At 37.5% G+C, this 21173-nt stretch overlaps 1 protein-coding gene across 5 annotated transcripts in view; it reads right to left on the bottom strand.

Moving 5' to 3' along the window:
• The window catches only part of STK38L (serine/threonine kinase 38 like), an 82864-nt gene that overhangs the window by 29005 nt on the left and 32686 nt on the right, over nucleotides 1–21173 (bottom strand). For 2 of the 5 annotated variants that reach the window (XM_009247570.4, XM_024257132.3), the window contains exons 2-3: nucleotides 14735–14852; nucleotides 527–671 (exon numbers count right to left, since the gene is read on the bottom strand). In XM_009247570.4, the coding sequence (XP_009245845.2) occupies nucleotides 527–671; nucleotides 14735–14741 (152 nt within the window). In that variant the 5' untranslated portion in view covers nucleotides 14742–14852. Of the gene's footprint in view, nucleotides 1–526; nucleotides 672–14734; nucleotides 14853–17372; nucleotides 18286–21173 lie in introns of those variants that run through there. The other 3 variants (XM_024257133.3, XM_024257130.3, XM_024257129.3) reach the window with 2 other exon arrangements.

The following is a 21173-nucleotide window of genomic DNA, read 5'->3' as shown; positions in this document are numbered from 1 at the left end:
CGATCTTGGCTCACTGCAGCCTTCAAGCGATTCTCCTGCCTCAGCCTCCTGAGTAGCTGGGATTACAGGCACCCGCCACCACACCCAGCTAATTTTTTGTATTTTCAGTAGAGATGGGGTTTCACCATGTTGGCCAGGCTGGTCTTGAACTCCTGACCTCAGGTGATCTGCCCACCTCGGCCTCCCAAAGTGCTGGGATTATAGGCATGAGCCACACCACATCCAGCCAGGCATCCCTTTAAAAGAAAATGTAAAGACATATCATAATTTCATGTTTGGAAAAGGTTTGTTTAAAACATAATTGACATGTCATATGGGTATATAGATGCACAAGACTTGGGGCACCTCAGGAAACTACTCTGTGAAAATAAAACACATGTCTATGTGCACTGTCAGTACAGGAAACTTAAAAACAGCATGCAGGGATCCATAATATTCATATTATTCATGGTAAACAAGTTTCTATTCCACTCACAGCACAACAGCTTATTTAACTAAAAAAAGTTTTGATTAGCCCTTACTATACCTGGTTTCTCTCTCTTCATGCTGTAAAATTAGGTTGCTATAAAAATTCTCCAATGTGAGCTTGGCTACAGTCACTCTTTCCCGGGTATGGTTGCTCATAGGAAAGGTTGTTGTAGTCCCTGCCGTCATTGCCATAGTAACGGAAACTGAAACAACATAGAAAAACAAATTATTCAGTGGGAAAAAAAACCTATCTTTTATAATAAACTCTGAAAATGTTTAATTTCAACTAAGAAAAATTCTACCCTAACAGTTAACACATCCAAGTATTTCACATTATAAATAATACAAAGCTGGGGAAGAAAGAAAAGCACTATTTCCAAAGCAAGAGAAATTCATATTGTGGTGGCAAAACCAGGAGTTAATAACAGCAAAGAAGAACCGGTGGCATCCATATATAATATAGACACATTTATATACAAAGGTCACATTCAACAAGCATTCAAAACAAGAAAAGTTCCAGCTATTTTGTTGTTTCATTACTAAATAAAATCTATAAGATAGTGCTAATAGCTATGTCCCTGATAAATGTCAGTCTCCTAAGAGTTAATGCAGTTTAGTTTAATAGTAAGAAGTAGCTTCTGCCTTATGAATTCTATGAAACATGAAGTGTTGTATCAAATATGCATATAAACACCAGCCTAAAGCAATGTTCACATATATTGTAGGGGGAAACTACTTTTAGAAACAGGCCCCTTTGGATGGGGCTCATAGCTGCCCCATTTGATTCTGAATTCTGGGTCATTCCAAAAAGTGCTATAACAAGGTATAGTACACTTCTCCAGACTGTGCAGCCCATTTCATTTTCAAATGAAATTCAAATGCCTATAGGAACCAAGAAGGAAACAGAAATGTATGAATGAAGCCAGGTAACAATAGGGAAGCTTTATGGCCTTAACTGGATGATGTATGTCTGCTTAAAGGCATTCCAGTGCCAACTTTCAGAGATCACTGGGCCACGCAAACAAAGTACTGTTTCAAAGAAGATAATCTGGACTATTAGATAAGGAGTGTGGCAAAATGGCCACTTGACGGGGGGAAGACTGAACTCCGATGGCTGCGGCAGGTGGCCACTGACCCTAAGAGACTTGCCTACTATGGCCACATCTGGATAAAAAGACTAGAAGGGTTCATACATTAAAGAGGCTTTGCTTATCTAGATGAAGATAATAACAGACCAGTCCAAAGAAGATCCAGCTTGCCAAGAGTGACCATCCAAAGCATTCTTAGTTGAAAAGTATTCCCCAAACCTGCCACCTATGCCCCAACATCCATCTTGCTTTAATTACAGGAAGATACAGAACCCTGGATGTGGACTTGAAGTGGACTAGATTCCAGGGTTGATGGAATGAAGCAAAAGATGTCAAGCAAGTCAAGTTTAGGTTGAAAGCAAACAATTACCTATGGCAAACTCCAAGTTCTACTGTTGTCCTGTTAGGGGTTTATACCTCAATGTACTGCTTGAGCCTCAGAATCATTATGTCTAAAACTGCATCTATTATTTTGGCATTATAAATTTGTTCCTCTGCTGACTACTTTAAACGAGAAGCTTATCGTGTCACTTGTTTAGAATCAGTCATGGCTCCTCATTGCCTACTGCAAGTCAAATTAGCTAAACATGATAAATAAGAACAACTCACATACACAGAGTATGGTTATATATCAGGAACTTTATGATATTTTATTCACTGATTTCCCCCCTTTTTTCTCCTGAGGATTTAAGATAGAGGCACTTGCCATGCATGATTGTATTTCATCCTCACAACAGCCCTGCAAAGTAGGGAACTGAAGTTTGGGGCAAGTCACATAGCTAGTGTGATGTGGAGTCAGGACTCCAACTTGCTATCCTTATCTGTTGCTTTTTATCTTTTCTATCCTTATCTGATGCTCTTCCTCACCACTCATTCTTTTCCCAACATATGTAGCTCTTTCATGCCACCAAGCTCTTCCATGACCTATCCCTGAAGTAGTTATATCCACCGCTGTCTCTGCAGGAATCTGCTGATCCTTTATGGCCCAGTTTAGCTGAAGTCTTAACTGCTGTGGTAACTTCTCTAACATGCTCTACCAGAAGAGGCATCGCATTTCTCATTTTTTTGGTGCGTGTTCTCTAACATTTGTAGTCAGGTACTGGTGCTTATCACTCCTAAGAAAAATTCAACCCTAACAGTTATTCCACCAAACCAGGAACACCTCCAGGTAAGAACTCTTTCTGATTCATTTTTCAAAACTCACAACAGCACTGCATCTGACTCAGAGTAGCCATGAATGAATGAATGAGACAACCTATTGATTGGGGGGAGGGAGGGGACGCAGTAGGAGTAGTTGAAAGAATTAGCCAATAGTAAAGTACTCTATAAAGATTGGCTAATAAGCAACTGTGGAAAAAGAAATTACAGAAGGTAGAAGTCAAATTAAAAGATCTAATCCCAGCCTTGTTGCTAACTTATCATATGGTCTTATTCAAATCACCAGAACACCCCTAACTCAAGTCACTTTTCCCAAAACAGGGCTTAAAGTATTTGCTCTGCCTGGTTCACAGGCCTAGTCTAAGGCCATCTGAGATAATACACAGGAAAGCCACAATGGCTTATACAAATGTAAGATACTATTCTAGGTACCTAGTTTAATCTTTGTGTTGTGCTAAATGCTTTAATAATAATGAGCATTATTTTTAAAACAATAAATAATGAAAAATAAACTCAAGAATTATCATGGCCAAGTGATTTTTATGGATTAAGCCGCTCTTACTGGATTGCTAAAACAATGCTGCCAAATCATTTTTGGAAATTTCAGAATCACTGGGCTCATGTTCTATGTTTCAGGATCAGATGCAGAAAGGTCAAAGAATGCCAGGCACAGTGGCTCATGACTCTAATCCCAGCACTTTGTGAGGCCAAGAGTTTGAGACCAGCCTGGGATCTCCCCATCTCTACAATTTTTTTTTTTTTTTTTAGCTGGGTGTGGTAGTGCACACCTGTAGTCACAGCTACTCTGGAGGATGAGGCAGGTAGACTGCTTGCACCCTTGTTCAAGGTTACAATGAGCCGCGATTGCACCACTGCACTGCAGCCTGGGTGATGGAGCAAGACCCTGTCTCTAATTGAAAAAAAAAAAAAGGTCAAAGAAGGAAAAGTGAAACAGGGATGGTGCATAGAAAACATCTCTGAAATCAAATCACATTTGTTAACTGGGGCTTGGGGTGGGAGAGGAAGGATGGACTGGAAATTGAAGAATTTAAGTAAATTTAAGAAACCCAGACGACACAAAGTTAAATACGTTTCTTATTATAAGACTTCCCAGCATCTTTTTTTTTTTTTTTTTTTTTTTGACAGAATTTCGCTCTGTTGCCCAGGCTGGAATGCAGTGGCGTGATCTCGGCTCACTGCAACCTCCACCTCCTGGGTTCAAGCAATTCTCCCACCTCAGCCTCCAGAGTAGCTGAGATTACAGGTGCACGCTAATATTTGTATATTTAGTAGAGATGGGGTTTTACCACGTTGGCCAGGCTGGTCTCGAACTCCTGACCTCAAGTGATCTGCCTGCCTTGGCCTCTCAAAGTGCTGGGATTACAGGCACAAGCCACCTTGCCCGGCCTTCCCTGCATCTTTAACATGCTAACATGCATCCTGAATCTTCAAAAGGAGGACAGGTGTACAATTTGCAGTAGTATTCCAGTGAACCTTCCCTAGGCATATAAAATTGAAGTTCATAGATGGTTCTCTTCAAATGCTTTTTGGTAAACAACTGCCTGTTACTTTTTCAACAAATATTTGGGGCGGGAAAACCTTAAAAGTTCCATTAAAGAGCAACACCCTATGATTGTAGAAAGATTTCTGACTTGCCTTGTTATTTGTTCTAGCAAGCAGATACTAACGAACAGAGAAAATGTCCGGAAGATCTGTAGCCAATAAAAATTTATAAAGTGGTTTGCCACTTTACAAGTTTGCCTTTACAAAAGGTCAAGACCCAACTCTAGTTGTCCAAGGCCTTATATATTCCTTTCAAAAAGTGAATGGTGAAAAAACATAAAAAACCTTTTATAAAGCCTCTTGAAAAAAGCACAAAGAAATAACACATGACTCACAGAATTATGCTGTTCACAGTTATGCTTGCAGAAATGAGAGAGAAAGATGTATGCTGAACTTGGGGTTTGGCCTTGGAGGGAGCTGACTGTCTGCCAAGGGGCCTTGTCGAGCAGGCTGCCCTGCTCGGTCTGCCAAGTGGCAAGGTCTGGCCCTCAGCTGCCAGTGTCTCAGGGCAATCAAATTCTGGAAGCCACTTTATCCTAACGAAGTTCACAAAAGACACATATACAAGACAGAATGGCAGCTTATTGATTTACACGGTAAGAAACTGAGTAACAATAATTAGGTTCAGAAGATTGCTTGGCGAGCATGACATCAAAACAAAGAGAACTGTTATTCAATTTAAATGTTTAATGGGATTGGGATAAGGTGGAATCTAAAATACACAAGGCTGATGGCTATCTTGCCTAGAGCACCTATGCCCACTGGAAAGTGGCTGTAGGAGATGGTCTGCTACTGACTAGGCCTTTCCAGAATGAAGCCGAATTGGGGGGCCAGAGGTGGACAAAACTTTTGAGGAACATTATTGAACAAAACTTTTGAGGAAATTTTTGTGAAACATAAAGAAGTGTTAGGGAATTCAAAACAATTCCAAACAACAGAAATTGTCTGCATTAACAGTATAAAAATAGAGCCAGGCATGGTGGCACATGTCTGTAGCCCCAGCTACTCGGGAGGCTGAGACAGGAGGGTCATCTGAGCCCAAGAGTTCAAGGCTGTGGTGCACTATGGTGGCGCCTACACATAGCCACTGGACTCCAGCCTGGGTAACAGAGCGAGATCCAGGCTAAAAAAACAAACAAAAAACCCAACAGTATAGAAATACATATGAGGTCATTTTAGATAAATATTTATGAACCTGAGGTCTTCAAAAAAGAAGGTAAACAGAAGATAAGGTTTCTTCCATCATAAGAAGTTGTAATGAGTTTTACTCCAAAATCGGAAGTGGATGTCAAGTAATGAAATATTACTTTTAGACACTATATAATTTAGTAATGATTACGATGTTCTTTCCATTGTAGTTACACATACATGAATGCCTTGTTTAAAACCAAATAAAGGCAAAATCTCCATCTATTTATCTTTGTAATGAAAGCATCACAGTACCTGGCAAAGTGCTGAGCACATAGTAGGCAGTCTGTAAGTGATAGTAACTCAACCATAATGTAATATATTTTAAATTATATATATGTTTCATATATAATAATTTCATTTGGGTTAAGAAATACAGAATCATTTGGTATTCTATTAGCCTTCAGAAATAAATCTTACTTGAGAAACACATTTGCAGAAAAAACAAAAATCCCACCCTTACTCATGATTATACAGTATCTTTGTAAAGATTAGCTTTAAAAACAAGAAAATTTATTTCCTTCTTACCAGACACAGACAGACATTTAAAAATTTAAATTATACAAAACTAAGAAGTGATCAAATTATTACAAAGAATGGTCTAGATGACTGGCACTTATTGTATTGCAAATGCATTCCTTTAATGGATTTAACACTGTTCTTTTTGTTTTATTAAAGCCCTTTCTTTGGCCAGAAAAAGAACAGGATACAATTTGCAAGTGTAGAATTCCTGGACTGATAAAAACAACACAAGGTGCCCTTGAATTTCCTGTTCACGTGTGTTTTCTCCAGACTGCTCTATTCATTAATGGAGACACTACCAATAGTTAAGTCCAACATTCTTTTTTATCAAGCCTGGGGAAAGGAGATAACAAATCTGGCACTCAAGCCATTTATAAATAGATGTGTTATCTCCAACCATTTACCATCGAACTTCTGAAGGAAGAAAATAGAACTGCTTTACCTGGCTGTAAAACAAATTATTTAACTGGTGATTTCACCTTAGTTTTCACATGCTGCATTCCAGAGGAAGGAGTGTCCTTAATGCTACTATATTGCCTTATAGTATAAAAATTCGACTAAATTCAATTCACTAGTTGCAATCATAATGCCCTAGGTTACAATAAGTCCTCAGATTGTACACTGTATAAACTGGGTCCTTAAATGAAAAGGCAGCTACAGCTTCTTTCCTCTCTTGAGGCAAAGTCTAAAAAGCAAGAAATTCATAGTCAGGTGAAGTTTCAAATCCCAGCATTAACTTTTACTAATTGTTTTATTTTCAACCAACATTTATTGCAGATATATACCATGTTGACTGTACAAAGTGCTGAGAATAAGACTGATAAAACACAGTTCCGGCCCTTAGGGAGTTCATGATCTTATGGAGACACAAAGTAGGGAGAAATCAGCACTTCAAGAGGAAGGATAATCAAAGGTTTAATAGAGGAGGTGATACCTGAACTGAATCTTGGAGGGGATGGGGCTATAGTAAGAGGTCACCAGTCAGATGGACTCAGAGGGGAACAGCTGTAAGGCATGAAAAACACTGACACACTTAAGCATACAGATAGACTGAGTATATTTGGTTAAATGGCAGAAGATGAAGGTAGAAATAAAGACCTTTCTTGTCACGTTAAAAAATTATCCTGAGCATAAATGGGAATCACTCAAGGCTTTTAATTTAGTGAAAACCTAACAGCCATTACAGAATTTATTGAGTGTTTACCCAAGTACCCAGAATTCTTCTAAGAATATTACATTCTTAGAAGCATTTAATTCTCCTAACCAGCCCTCAAATCCTATCTGATTTGCACTTCGGATAGATTATGCTGGTACAGGGAGGATGGCCAAAAGGCTGGAAGTACAGATCAGACTAGAGGAAGTAAATCTGCTCAGGAGGCTTAATAATGAATAGTCAGGGATTACAACCCGGCAGCCTGCAGAATCATTTTGTTAGGCTTGTGCTACAATTGAGAAAGTAGAAGGTTTCAGATGAAAATCCAGGTTTCTGGTTTCTCCTGAAAAGTCTGATCTGTCCACGGTGAGCTCTGTCAGCTCCACAATGACAGCTGGAGCAGAGCTGCAGCCGGCCCCTTACAATACAGCATCCCACCTGTCCACCAACTCTCCATTCCCACGTGCCCAGACTCATTCACTTTTTATTACCCACATTTTATTACCCACCTGCTTCCTTTACAGCACATTTGAGATTACAGAATAGTGAGGGCCTAATTAAGATAGTAGCAGAAGTGATGAAGAGAAGCCTCAGTTAGTCAGCTGCAAAGACTAAAATCTCTAATTATCTCTAAGTTTCAGATGTGGATGACTGGGTAAATGATCAGTAAGGACAGAAAGTATAAGAAAAGCTAGTTTAAGGCTAGTTTAAGAAAGTTAGTTTAAGGCTGATCCTGTCTGAGTTATTTAACCTGAGTGAGGATCCACATTTCTAAAATGGAGATCATAAATGCCAACCTTATAGGGTTGATATGACGCTTTGATGGTGGCAGAGCACAGGATGAAAGGCCAGATTGCCTGGGTCTGAATTTTGGTGCAGCCATTCACTAGCTGTGTGACTTTAGGCAAATTAAACTTTAAACTTTCTGTGTGTCAGTTTCCTGTTAAATAAATATAATAATAGCCACCTTGTGTGCATGCTTATTATGATAATATAAGACAAGATAATTCTAAAAGTTAGTACTTGTAAAAGGACTGAGATACGTCATGTGTTTGATAAATCAATAAATCAGTGAAAAATATTTTTAAAGTATCTCCTAGTACATATTAATGCTCAAAAATTATTAATTTTCTTCCCTTCCCTGCTCAATCTTCCTGCTCATCCCTCCTGCCTTGGACTGCTGCCATTGTCAGTGAGTTTGTAAATTTAATCTCTAATAGATATTCCCTCTCTCTTGTGATCTTAGCCTACTTCTTTGACAAATTAGATTACTTCTAATGGAAAGGGGAGAGAAATGTAGCAAAAAGAAATATTTAAAGTAAAAAAATAACTCTTGGTAGAAGCCTTACTAGAAGTTAGTAGTGATTTGGGGTAGAACTAGAGGTAGAAGTGTTCCAGGGAAGAGCTAACCCTTTCTCTCAAAAAGAGTGATTCTCATGAGGCAACACACACCAATTTATTTATAATCTCTTTACTGCATCTGCTGTTAATAGCTTTTGTTTTTATTTAACGTGGCCCTCTCCATGTGGCGTATGCCCTGATCACTAGACCAGAGGAACGCATTTCATAAACAGACACACTTGTCTTTGCTCCTTCTGTGAATCATAAGGTTGGTGATGATGGCACAGTGGTGCTGAACTCAACATTAGCATTTTCATTTTCAAATCTGTTTTGGAAATAGATAGTTTTCCTATGCACAAAAATATAGTTCAATGGTTGAGTACCTGAAAGCTTATTTGGCTGTAGTAACGCTGTTCATGGCAGAATACCTGAGTTTATTGGTCCAAATAATTACTAAAAATCCCTCTGAACTTTATTTTTTTTTAAACTTGCAATGAGAAGGGGAAAGTGTTTATAAACCAAATGCAAACAATTAAACTAAGAGGTAAATTTACCAAAGCAGCAATTTTATTTAAAATTCTATTTACCGATCTTAATGTTTAGATAAAGTATCACCCTGTCTTTCTCAAAAACATTCAGAAAGAAGCAGTCTGTTCTTATAATATTTATAAAATTTAATTGTTCTATTGCTATATGCCTATCTGGTAGTGCACTAGATTTTGTCTGCAAAAAAATGTTCAGCTGAATCAAGTCATAGTTAACTTTAAAAAATTACCTCAGCAGAAATGCCACATAACTTCAAATATTTATAATCTAGCACCTCAATGGGAAAAAAAAAATCAATACTAACTTTTAGATAGTACGGGCATCCCTAAAAGAATTTTAAATCAGTTTCTATTACTGGCACACACATGAACACACACAGAAAAATATTTGTCTTGATTGACATAAAAGAGAAAAAAAGCCACAATTTGCAAGAAGGGGGAGTAAATGGCAGGGGGGAGGGAGATGATGGGTAATGAAGGTGAGGGGAGACCAGAGCGAGTATGTCAACATTATTTGTAAAGGAGGAAATATTCAGAGGTAAAACAAAATGAAAACAACTGGGAAAAAACAAATTTATAAATATATATATATATATATATAAAATGATATATCTTTATGTTATTCATATTTAATTATAAAATATATACAGAAATTTATAGAATTTATAAAGATGAATTAAGTGGCCTAGGGAAACTTTTGGAGAGCATGAGAGCATGGTTGGGGGAAGGACAGATATTACAGTGATCTAGAGAATTCAGGGCCAGCAGGTTTAAACTATGGCTCTGAATTGTAGGTTTGGATGAGTGAGATGATAGCTAGTGCACCCAGAAGGATCTATCCTTCCCTTTGCCTTGTCAGCTGAGCCATGCTTCCATCTATTAATACATCCAGTAACCCAATATCATGAGTTTTCTTCTATATTTTTCACTTTTGTTATAAAGAATATGGGTCAGTCAAAAGTAAGACGAATGATTTTTTAAAATTTAAAGTTTAAAATAAATGTATGCTTTAAAATGTTAATTTTAAAGACACAAATTTAGAAATGGAAAAATAATCCTGTTCACAAAAGTAGCAAGGAGGAGGAGATGGAGTACAACATTCATAAAATATGTAAGAATAACCTTGGCTGGGCGCAGTGGCTCATGTCTGTAATCCTACCACTTTGGGAGGCTGAGGCAGGTGGATGACTTGAGGTCAGGAGTTCGAGACCAGCCTGGCCAACATGACAAAACCTCATCTCTACTAAAAATACAGAATTAGCTGGGCATGGTGGTGCACACCTGTAGTCCCAGCTATTCAGGAGGCTGAGGCACAATAATCACTTTAACCCGGGAGGCAGAGTTTGCAGTGAGCCAAGATCACGCCACTGCGCTCCTGCCTGGGTGACAGAGCGAGACTCTGTCTCAAACAAAACCAAACCAAACCTTGATTTTAAAAAGTCTTGGCTTCGAATGAGGCAACATAATCATAGATCATGGGAAGAGGAGAAGAGGAGAAGACATTCAATTAATAGTATTGGAACAACTGGGTATCCATTTAGGGGAAAAAATCAAGTCAAGTATTCATTTCACTCCAAAATGCAAAATAAATTGCAAATGGTTCAAAAGGACAAACATAAAAACTAAAGGAAGGAAAGAATGAAGGAAGGAGGGGAAGAAATAGAAGTTAAAAAAAATTAAACTTCAAAAAAATTAGAGGAAAATATAGATGAATAACTACTGGATCTTCGGAAGGAATGAGCTTTCTTAAAAGGAAATCAGTACAATGAAAACTTGTGCTACATTTCATTCTACAAAAATATGGAATATACATATGTATATACTGTATATCAAACAAGTTTAAAAGAATAATTTGGAGAAAAACACTGTAAAATAACAATGTCCGTTATAAGTATATCTAAAAGCGCCCGGATGTGGTGGCTCATGCCTGTAATCCCAGCACTTTGAGAGGCTGAGACGGGTGAATCTCTTGAGGTCAGGAGTTTGAGACCAGCCTGGGCAACATGGCAAAACCCTGTCTCTACTAAAAATACAAAAAAAATTAGCCAGGCATGATGGCATGCGCCTGTAGTCCTAGCTATTCGGGAGACTGAGGCAGGAGAATCGCTTGAGCCTGGGAGGCGGAGGTTGCAGTGAGCCAAGATGTCACACGCACCACTGCACTCCAGCCTGGGCGACAGAGTGAAACTCCATCTCAAAAATAAATAAATAAATAAAAGTGTATCTAAAAGCATATATTTAAAATACATGTCTATTTATCAAGTAAGCTCATACATAGCTTTTTTAATGTTAAAGTTGTAAGGAGACAATAAAGATCCTAATAAATGGATACATAACACTGTTTGATAAGAAATAGGAATAGTTTAAAACACATGAAAAATGTTCAATTTTACTAGTAAATCAAAGACACAGAAACTTTAAAATTATGCAATATGTTCCCTATATGAAAGTAGTCACAATATAAGGGGAAAACACCCCCTTAGTGAGGTCCAGTCTGTTATGAGGTGCCTTTCTGTCCACCCTATGCATTTTTGTTAGCTGGCACAGATGTGACCCTTTCTAACAGGGAATACGGTTAATTTATACCAAGAACCATAGAGATATTTTTTATTTTTTGACATAATTCCAACTTTAGGAGTCTATCCTATGGAAATAACCAAAATTGCCACAAAGATTTTTTTTAATCAAAGCATTATTTAAAATAGCAAACAACTTAAACCAAATGTTTAAAATTAAATGAAATGATTGATGGAATGATGATAGTATAAAATACCACAGCACTAAAGAAAATTTTCCCTGCAAATTTTAACATGAAAAATAATGTTAAGTAAATAAGCAGGATACAAAGTTCTATTTTCAAGTACAATATGAACTCAACTATACAAAAACGGGAGAGGAAGTTAAATTGTGATGAACAGACAGTGTGAAATCACGGATAATTTAAATTTTGTCTTTTATCGCTTTTTGAATTTTCCAAATTTTCAATAATAGGAAAACAACCATTTTATAATCAGAAAGAAAACATTTAAGAGTGATCCTGGGAGAGTGCTGGATGTTTGGGGGCGGGGGTAAAGGGGAATCAAGCTGCACTTTTCAGCACTCAGAGGTGGTTTTTCAGGTACCACAGTACTTGAATTTTTTTTCCTATAAACCAAATTCTTAGTTCTGGTTTAGTGGAGAACAGCAAAGAACAGCAAAAAAAAGTTGGATGTCATGGTACAAAACTAAAGACACATCAGAGAATAATAAAGGAAATTCTGAAGAAGTTTTCCAGTCATATCTTATACTTGAGCTTTTAGTGCAACCGTTTTTTGGTGGCTTATACCTACCTGGGCATATTTACGAGGGCTCAAACTATCACTCTCTTCTCAAATAGCTTTTCCACTAATGACTAGAAAGGCCCATATCAAAACCAAAAAGCAGGACAGCACAATATTCTTAGCTAAATTATCTTCAAGTCTTATTTAAGATAAAGGAAATACTCCTTCAAAATCATACAAAGAAGAGAGAGACAAAATGAATGTTCTAGCTTTAAGGAAGATGCCCACTCCCCTTTACTCTTTCCTTGCCTGTTTTAAGGGAGATAATGCCTGATTCAAAACATCACTATGTCCAAAATACACATTTGGAGCTAAAAAGTGAAGGTTTGGTGTGACCAGAGAACAACTGATGAATGGACAAGGCAGGAAAAGGATGACTGGTGAGAGGCGGGGACACCCTGGCAAAGGGAAGGGGAGGAGCAAGCTTGGGAAGCAGCCTGAACACATAAACCTATACAAAGCTTGGGCTGCTTTGAACACTTGCTTTTCATTTTCTTAAAAGTAAACTTTGAATAGGAATGAGAGATAGAGAGTGAGGCAGACAGACCAAGCAGACACTTGCACACACAACAAAACTTGAAAAATAGACTGAGTTTAAGTGAGTATATAAAATATAAATTTCAAATATAAACTCAAATTTTAATTTTCCCATTCATTCAAAGCATTCAAAGCTTCTGCATCACTGAACAGCTTCAGGAGTTGTAAGCGTTTCTCAGTTGTACCAATTCCTTTTTTATTTCTTAATTTTAATTTTTAAATTGCTGTGTTATTTTGTTTGCTGTTCCTTTTCAAATGAAAACCACCCCCGAAAGAAATCAGACTAACGTTTTAACAACTTAAGAGCCAGAAGCAGCAGTCCTTTGGGGGTACAAAAATTAGACGAGACTAAAATTAAAATGTGGTATCACGAAGCTTACAATTTTAAGACCTAAGTAGCTATGAGCTATGTTTGGTTATTTTGAGTCATTTAAACTCTCCCAAGAGACTTTTTTGACCATCACAACTGACCAAAAAAAACTGTCCCCAACTAAAAGCAGACATAGCATGTGACTCATCAGACTCAGATATTGTGTTAAACACACAGACCACTTGACTTCCACAACCATGAGAAAACAGAGAAGGCATCCATCTCATTAAGATACCAGAATACAAAAAACTTTGAGGCAGGAAGGAAATTTTTATGTGGTAATGACCTTTATCATTAATACCTGAACAGCTTACTACCTAAGCAATGAACAGGACCACACCATTTTATTGACCTGTGATCTTTAGAACACAATTCCGGATTATTGGGAAAACAAATCTAGGACAGGGAAAAAATACCTAAAATGGAATAAAAAGTAAATTGTATAGTTGGTTGTCATCAAGGATATCCTGTAATTCAAGTAAGCACACTGGCAAACACTCCCATAAATCAGTTTATAAGTTCAATTCTATTTAGCAATTTTCTAGACTCTACTACAGGTCTAAGATTGCAAATTTAGTTCATCAAGAGGCAAGGCTGATAAAATCACAAAACTTCAATTTCAATTACAGAAGGTGGTCACCATTAAGTGATATACAGACCATCTTATCTGTCATTAAGTGAGAGAGACTATATTATCTAGTCCATCTCCCTCATTTTATGGAAGTGAGGCCCAAAGACATTTAGCTATTTGGTGGAAAAGCTTGGATTAGACCGTGTCACCTAACCTTCAGGTGAAGCTCCCATTCTAGCTGAGAGTCCACAGTGCAGTGACCACTCCAGGACACCGTACTACCCCTGCAGCAAAGTTGGATATCAGAACATTGATAGCCAGGGCTGAGTCCTGGATTATGTAGCATCTAATAGCCCTAACACTGATGTCCATATCTAACACTAAGTCACTGCTTCCTATCTTACAATTACCGATCTGTGGATCAAACAACTGGCTTCTGCCTGCTTTCTTCGGATGACCAAAGAATGACAATTTTATCCCAAACTTGCTGGAAACCAAAATATTATGACTAAAGGTTTCTTGAAAGCTATTAATATTTCAATTACAGAAGTTGATTACCATTCAGTAATGTAGATTTAGTCTGGGACTCTACTTCTAAATGTATATTTAGCTGTGCGCCCCTAAGTTAGGGTCTCAAAATCTTATACAGTGTATGAGGTCATGGGAACTCCTTGTTCAGGACCCTTAGCATGAGGGCAACGTAAGTGTACATGTATTCAGATCTCTGGAATATGCCACAGGTAGTGAATAACAGAGGGGAAAAAAGATTTCTAAAATATAAAAATGCACTATTTTCTTTCCAAACTGGATATCTTCTGCCCCATATATAAAAATAAAATGTTTCATGTAAAAATGTGAAAATATCCATAAGTATACAAATTGCAAAGTGAAAGTGACCTCACAATCCTACCTCCCATAATATCCAGTTTTAACTGTTGAATGAGAGACTGGAGTTACACTCCCTGGATTTAAATTCTGGCTCTGCCACTTACGAACTGTGAGAACTCTCAGGGTGTCAGTGTTCTTATCTATAAAACAGAGATAATGACAGCATATGAAAATTAATAACTAATGTTTATTGAGTGTTTTATAAAGCATAGGCATTGTTCCAAGCACTTAAAACATATTAACTAATTTTAATCAAGTGACTGATTGATATGTGTTAAAGTCCTTAGAATAGTGCCTAAGACTCAGTCAAGTACTCATTAAATGTTAACTGTTGCTATGTCCTTCCAAAACTTTAATGCATAAACACACACACACAGTCTTAATACAAATGGGCTATTAATACAAATAAGTTTTAATACAGTTTTAATACAAATAAGCTATTGTGTAAACTGCTTTTTTGAAAGATGTCTACGATCTTGTAGACACCTTTCAATATTAATACAAATGGATCTACTTCATCCCTTTTAAGAAGCACATGGTAATAATAGTTGCTAAGATATAATGAGTTATTTTGTGCTAGACACTGTGCTTTATGTGTATCATTTCACTTAATCCTCATGACATCCTTAGAAACCATGTGTCACTCTTCTGATTTATAGAAGAGAAAAGTGAGACTTAGCTGGATTAAGTTACTTACCCAAGATCATACAGCTAGACATGGTGAAGCCAGCTTTGAACTGTGGTTTCTCTTAAACTAAGCGATCAGGCATACTGTACCTTCTGTTAAGCGCCATAGTTTTAAACTAATGCCCACTAACAGATGTTTAAATGGTTTCCGTTTTTAGGGGGTATTTTTAGCTATGCTGTAATAAACATCAAGGATCACAGACTATGCACTCTTTCTCTTATTTCCTTATTATATACTTCCAGATGTGCAATTGTTGAGTCAAAGAACACTTGCATATAAAATTCTGATATACACGGCCAGACTGCTTTCCAGAGAGACAGTACCAATTGACCATCAATAGTTATATGACAGCACCAACACTAGGCAATGTCCATCTTTTTAATTTTTGTCAGTTTGATAGGTTAAAAAAAAAAACCTTAGTTTTGCTTATACCTTCCTTTGATTACAATTACTTAAGCATATTTTTATATATTTTAAGTAACTCTTTTGTAAGCTGCATGATTTAAGACTGTTGCCCACTTTTCTATTGAAAAATTCATTCTTTGATTCCAACTATAATTGAACAATGTAACTATCACAGGCCATTTTAAATAGCTGGTATCATACCATAATGCCAATATTTAAATAATTTCTACTTATACAACAGAAGAAAAAGAGTGTGCTTTAGCTCACGCAGGAACTATATTTATTACATGAGAAGTAGACACTTTCCTATAAATCAATAGGATTAAATCAAAACTACCGTCACCTGACTCAAAAGTTGAGAATGTAAGTAGAAACAGTTTTCCAAACTAAGATTTTCTGTTATTCAGATGTGACATTAAGACTTCATTGTTTATTTATTTGGACCAGCATATATCATTTCTTTTTAAAAATTAATGTCAGTTTACTCTGGTGTTTTGTTTTTGAGATAGAGTCTCCCTCTGTCACCCAGGCTGGAATGCAATGGCGTGATCTTGGCTCACTGCAGCCTCGGCCTCCCGGGTTAAAGCAATTCTCCGGTATCAGCCTCCCAAGCAGCTGGGATTACAGGTGCCTGCCACCATGCCCGACTACTTTTTTGTATTTTTAGTAGAGAGGGGGTTCCACCATGTTGGCCAGGCTGGTCTCGAACTCCTGACCTCAGGTGATCCACCCGTCTCGGCCTCCCAAAGTGCTGGGATTACAGGCCTGAGGCATCGTGCCTCGCCTCAATTTACTCTTTGACAGAAAACTTCCCAGCTTAGATCATGATTATCTGGAAATCAACTAAGCATTATCCTTATCTCCATCTTTATCACCACTGTTGTTGTCATGGATACCATTTATAAAACACCTTCTCTGTGCCAGGCAGTACTGTGTGCATTATCTTACGTAATCTTCACAACAACTCTATGAGGTAGGTACTATTTCTCCATTTTAGAAACGGGAAACCGGGGCACAGAGAGGTCATTTACCAGAGGCCTCTCAACTGGAAAATGTCAGAGCAGGGATGTGAACCCTGTTCACTCTAGAGCTGTTGTTCTAATGACCATGCCTACTTTTTACAACCAGAGTCAGTGAAACAAAGCTAAAGCCAAAAATAAATCTGTAGCTTCCTAAAGGCAACTCAAGATAATTACTGGTCTTCTCTTACATGATCACCTTATTTATTCTTAGTAAATCTTAAATGGTTTTATAATTCCTTGTTTTAAAGAAACTTAAAAGGATCAACTCGTCTAACCTTCTAACAAAGACAAGGCTGTGTTGCTGTGCCCGATTCAAACTGCCCTTCTTGCCCAAACAGCTCTGTACGCTTTTTAAAGAGTTGTATAATCTGTTGGAAATCTAGGCAATTATTTCAGACAATTTAAAATATGTGTGTCTATCTTATGCTGTCTTCATTTACTTATCTAAATAGTAAAAAAGTATCAGAATACTTTCTACATGAACAGGAAGACTAACCAACGTTGAATGGCAGCCAGTCTTATCTCCGTCCTTATCACCACCTTACCATGTCATCCTGGTGAAGATGTCATCACAGGAGTCAGGGTTGAAGTCCAGGTTTAAGGTGCATCTAGATGGGTTCCCAGGACGCCTGAAGTAGCCTCAAGAGGCCCAAAAGAAAAAGCTCCTCTGGCACAGTCTCCTAATGGTGACAAAGGAGTCCCTCTCATCTGCTTGGCAGCCTTACAATCAGAGCATTCTTACATCTAACCTAATTATTTCCCACTGAAATTCAAACCTAATTCATTTATTTTTTATTCTCTATAAAAATGAAAAACATCACTGTGGCAAGTAACTTGCTCAATTTCTCACAGAAAATAAAGAAAAGGTAGCTGGAATCAGTACTGACTTTGATTCTCTTTCATTGCATAATCAAAAGTTCTTATTTTGCTAAGGGAAGAACTGCTTATCCCCCTCAAGAAAACTGTGAAACTGATTTGAAAATAACATTGCCTTTCTGAAATGTTCATGACTACTATATATTTTAGAATTTAGAAACAGAAACACTTCATAGTACTTTTAAAGGTCTTTTTAGTAAAAACCATGGGTAACTTTTATCAAACACTTCTGTGTTAGGTACAGTACTAAAGGTTTGGCATGCATGATGTTCTTTGATCTTTACAGTTCTATAAAGTAGGCGCTTCCTACATTTACAGATAAGGGAGTAGGTTTAGTTAAGTCATCATCCCAAAGACCTACAGCCAGTAATTGGAACCTGTCTCCCTAAGCTCAGAACCCTCAGCTATATGGTCTCTCATCAGACTTTTATTTTTTAAATGTGTAAGCTTCCCTTTTTAGAGTATGTTGTTCTAGAAAACATCAAGCTCTTTAAAATAAATTGTATTTTTCTCATCTCTTTCATTATAAACCGTGTGGAAAAACAACCACCTCAAGGTTTCACAAAGCTAAAGAGAGTCACACTTAAGAGTGTAGCAAAAAAAAAAAAAAAAAATTTTTTTTTTTAGCTCGCTGAAACTTCTGCCTCCCGGGTTCAAGCAATTCTCCCTGCCTCAGCCTCCCGAGTAGTTGGGATTACAGGTGTCCACCACCACGCCCGGCTAATTTTTGTATTTTTTCGTACAGACAGGGTTTCACCATGTTGGCCAGGGGGGTCTTGAACGCCTGACCTCAGGTGATCCACCCGCCTCGGCCTCTCAAAGTGCTGGGATTACAGGCGTGAGCCACCGAGCCCAGCCAGCAAACATTTTTTTTAAAACTAAGGGAAAAAATGTGTACTAAGACTTAGAAGCATGAATATAAGCATAGAGCTTTCGCACCAGAAACAGTCCATTTTGAGACTCTGTTCCTTTAATCTATTTATACATTTATTATCACAGCTAAACCAACTATTTTATTTTCACAGCTCTATAATAAAAAGATGCTCCTTGACTTTCAATGGGGCTACATGCCAATAAACCAATCCTAATTTGAAAACATCACTAAGTCGAAAGTGCATTTAATGGTGGCAGCAGAGCAGACATTCCCCAACTTACAATTTTTCCACTTTATGATGGTCCGAAAATGAGGCACATTCAGTAGAAATCATAAGGACCTCCTTGATGGTCTTATATCCCAATAAACCCAACCTAAAGTTGAAAATTCGTAAGTCAGGGACTGTCTATATTTTGACATCTATTTGGGCAGGCCCCTCCTCTTTTTCCTTTTTTATCCTCCAAATTATTATACTTTTTCATATGAATTCTAGAAATCTGCTTGGAAAGTTCAATTTAAATTACTGTTGAGATTTTGATTTGGTCCCTATCATCTTTTGACAAGAAGAAAAGCATGATTTAAACTATCCAGCCTCAGCTGATTTCAGCTTCAGGGCTGACTTTAGCTACTTTGCCAAGGTATTTCTGCCAGCTAGGGGACAAGTATCCAAACTGAGAGTTAAGGTTTTTAAAGTCCTTTTAAAAAATTGCATCCAAGCTTACATTGTCTGTTATTGATTATAGAAAACAAAATGAGGTATTCAACTAACCTAGTAGATAGTGTTTGCAAGACACTTAGGCTTTCAGGGTGACCAAATAAAGACAAACCTGGAAGAAGCCAACTAAGCTAATAGTTTCATCGGCTTTAGGTAAGGCTTTATGTACTAGCACCTATCAATGTACCAAGCAATATGATAGTAGGAAGAGACCCAAATAGTAGGAGACATGATAGGAGCATGCTAAGATCCTATAAAATTGTCGAAAAAAGAGTTAAGACTAACCCATATAAACAATTAGCCTGGGTGGACCTTTCCAATATAAGCAGGGCTTTAGAACAGGGGATGATCAATGTGGGCTGCAGTGCCCAGTAAAAACTAATAGATCAAATAGTTCAGCTCTAGCTTAACTAAATGCCTGGTGGTAATCAAAATTTAGTGACGGCTATTCAGAAGTCTATGTGAAAAGAAATAGTGATTATGTCAAGTTGGTTTATAAATCAAGGCTGGGCTACACTTACAGCCTTCCAATAAAAGGGCAAAGATCCTATAAGCAAGCATCTCTTAATTGCAGCAGCTACTCTAGATCATATGCCTAAACTGTGGCCAGCACTAGATTAACCCAATGGGAAATCCCCATGCTTTGTGGCTTATAGGTTATTCAAAACCTGAATCTGATCCTACTCTCCTTATACATGACCTGAAAAGTCCCTCCTCCATTGGACTTGCATCCATAAAAACTCCACCCAGTTTCCTGACATCACGGAAATTTACTAGTCCACTTGGAAGACCTAGTATGTAAGCTCATCTATTTGTGGAAAGAGGCAGTTCTTTCCAAAATTACTGAGTCAGAAATTTTTACCAGCTCTAGACTTTTTTTTTTAAGGGGGGAAAGTTTTATCTTTTTTTTTAATTTTACTTGAATAAACAGGATGAGCACTGTATCCCCTTCCAAGGAGCAAAAAATACTGCTCAAATAGCTGGAAAAATTGGTCAGGAGGAACTGGAGTGGAAATTTGCTTTAAATTTTTTAAATTATATGCAAACTCCATGGTTATTTAATTTTTAAAGAATTATGAGATAAAATATCTCCATGATTTCTTTACTCATCTGTCATTCCAGAAAACATTATTCAGAGAGGGTAGACAGCTCTTCCTTCCTCAATTATGTCCTTTGAAATGAACAGAAAACTTACCTTTGAGTTGGGTTTTAAGGCGGTTTCACTAAAATCAGGGAGTTAAAGACTATTTAACCCTCTGAGGTTCCTTCCAGTCCTCCTGCTGCTGCTGTGTGTGTGTGTGTGTGTGTGTCTGTGTGTGTGTGTGTGTGTGTGTGTTTTTTGAGATGGAAGTCTTGTTCTATTGCCCAGGCTGGTCTCAAAGCCCTAGGCTCAAGAGATGCTACCACCTCAGCTTCCCAAAGTGCTTTATACTTTTTAAAGGTAATTACTGGTACTTTAAATTAAATAGAGGAACAAAGCGGGGTGTGAAGTTTTCACACACATGCCTCAGGACTCTATTTCTAATGAGATGATACATTGTAAATCATGAAACACTGATTCACTTCATGCCTTATAGCTTTGTATTAAGTGAAACTGGGATAATTTGGTGGGTTGTACATATTTAGAAGTGAAGTAAATACTTCAAGAGTTGTGAAGATCAAACGAAAGAGGTAAAATGCTTTAGAAAAGGCAAGACACTATTCAATGTAAGGTTATACATGCTTTAAAACAATAAATCTAAATCCAGGATAATGGTCACTTCTGGGAGAGAGGAAAGGGAAGGATTACCAAGGCATCTTCACTCTACTTGCAATGTTCTGTTACTTACAGAAAATCTGAGGTAACAGGGAGAGACTTGGTAAAGATATGCAGTAGACACA

The sequence above is a fragment of the Pongo abelii genome, chromosome 10 (assembly GCF_028885655.2).
Source record: "Pongo abelii isolate AG06213 chromosome 10, NHGRI_mPonAbe1-v2.0_pri, whole genome shotgun sequence".
NCBI classification, from domain to species: Eukaryota; Metazoa; Chordata; class Mammalia; order Primates; family Hominidae; genus Pongo; species Pongo abelii.
Note: the sequence above shows the minus strand (reverse complement) of the source record. Positions and strands in the feature narration are given on the sequence as shown.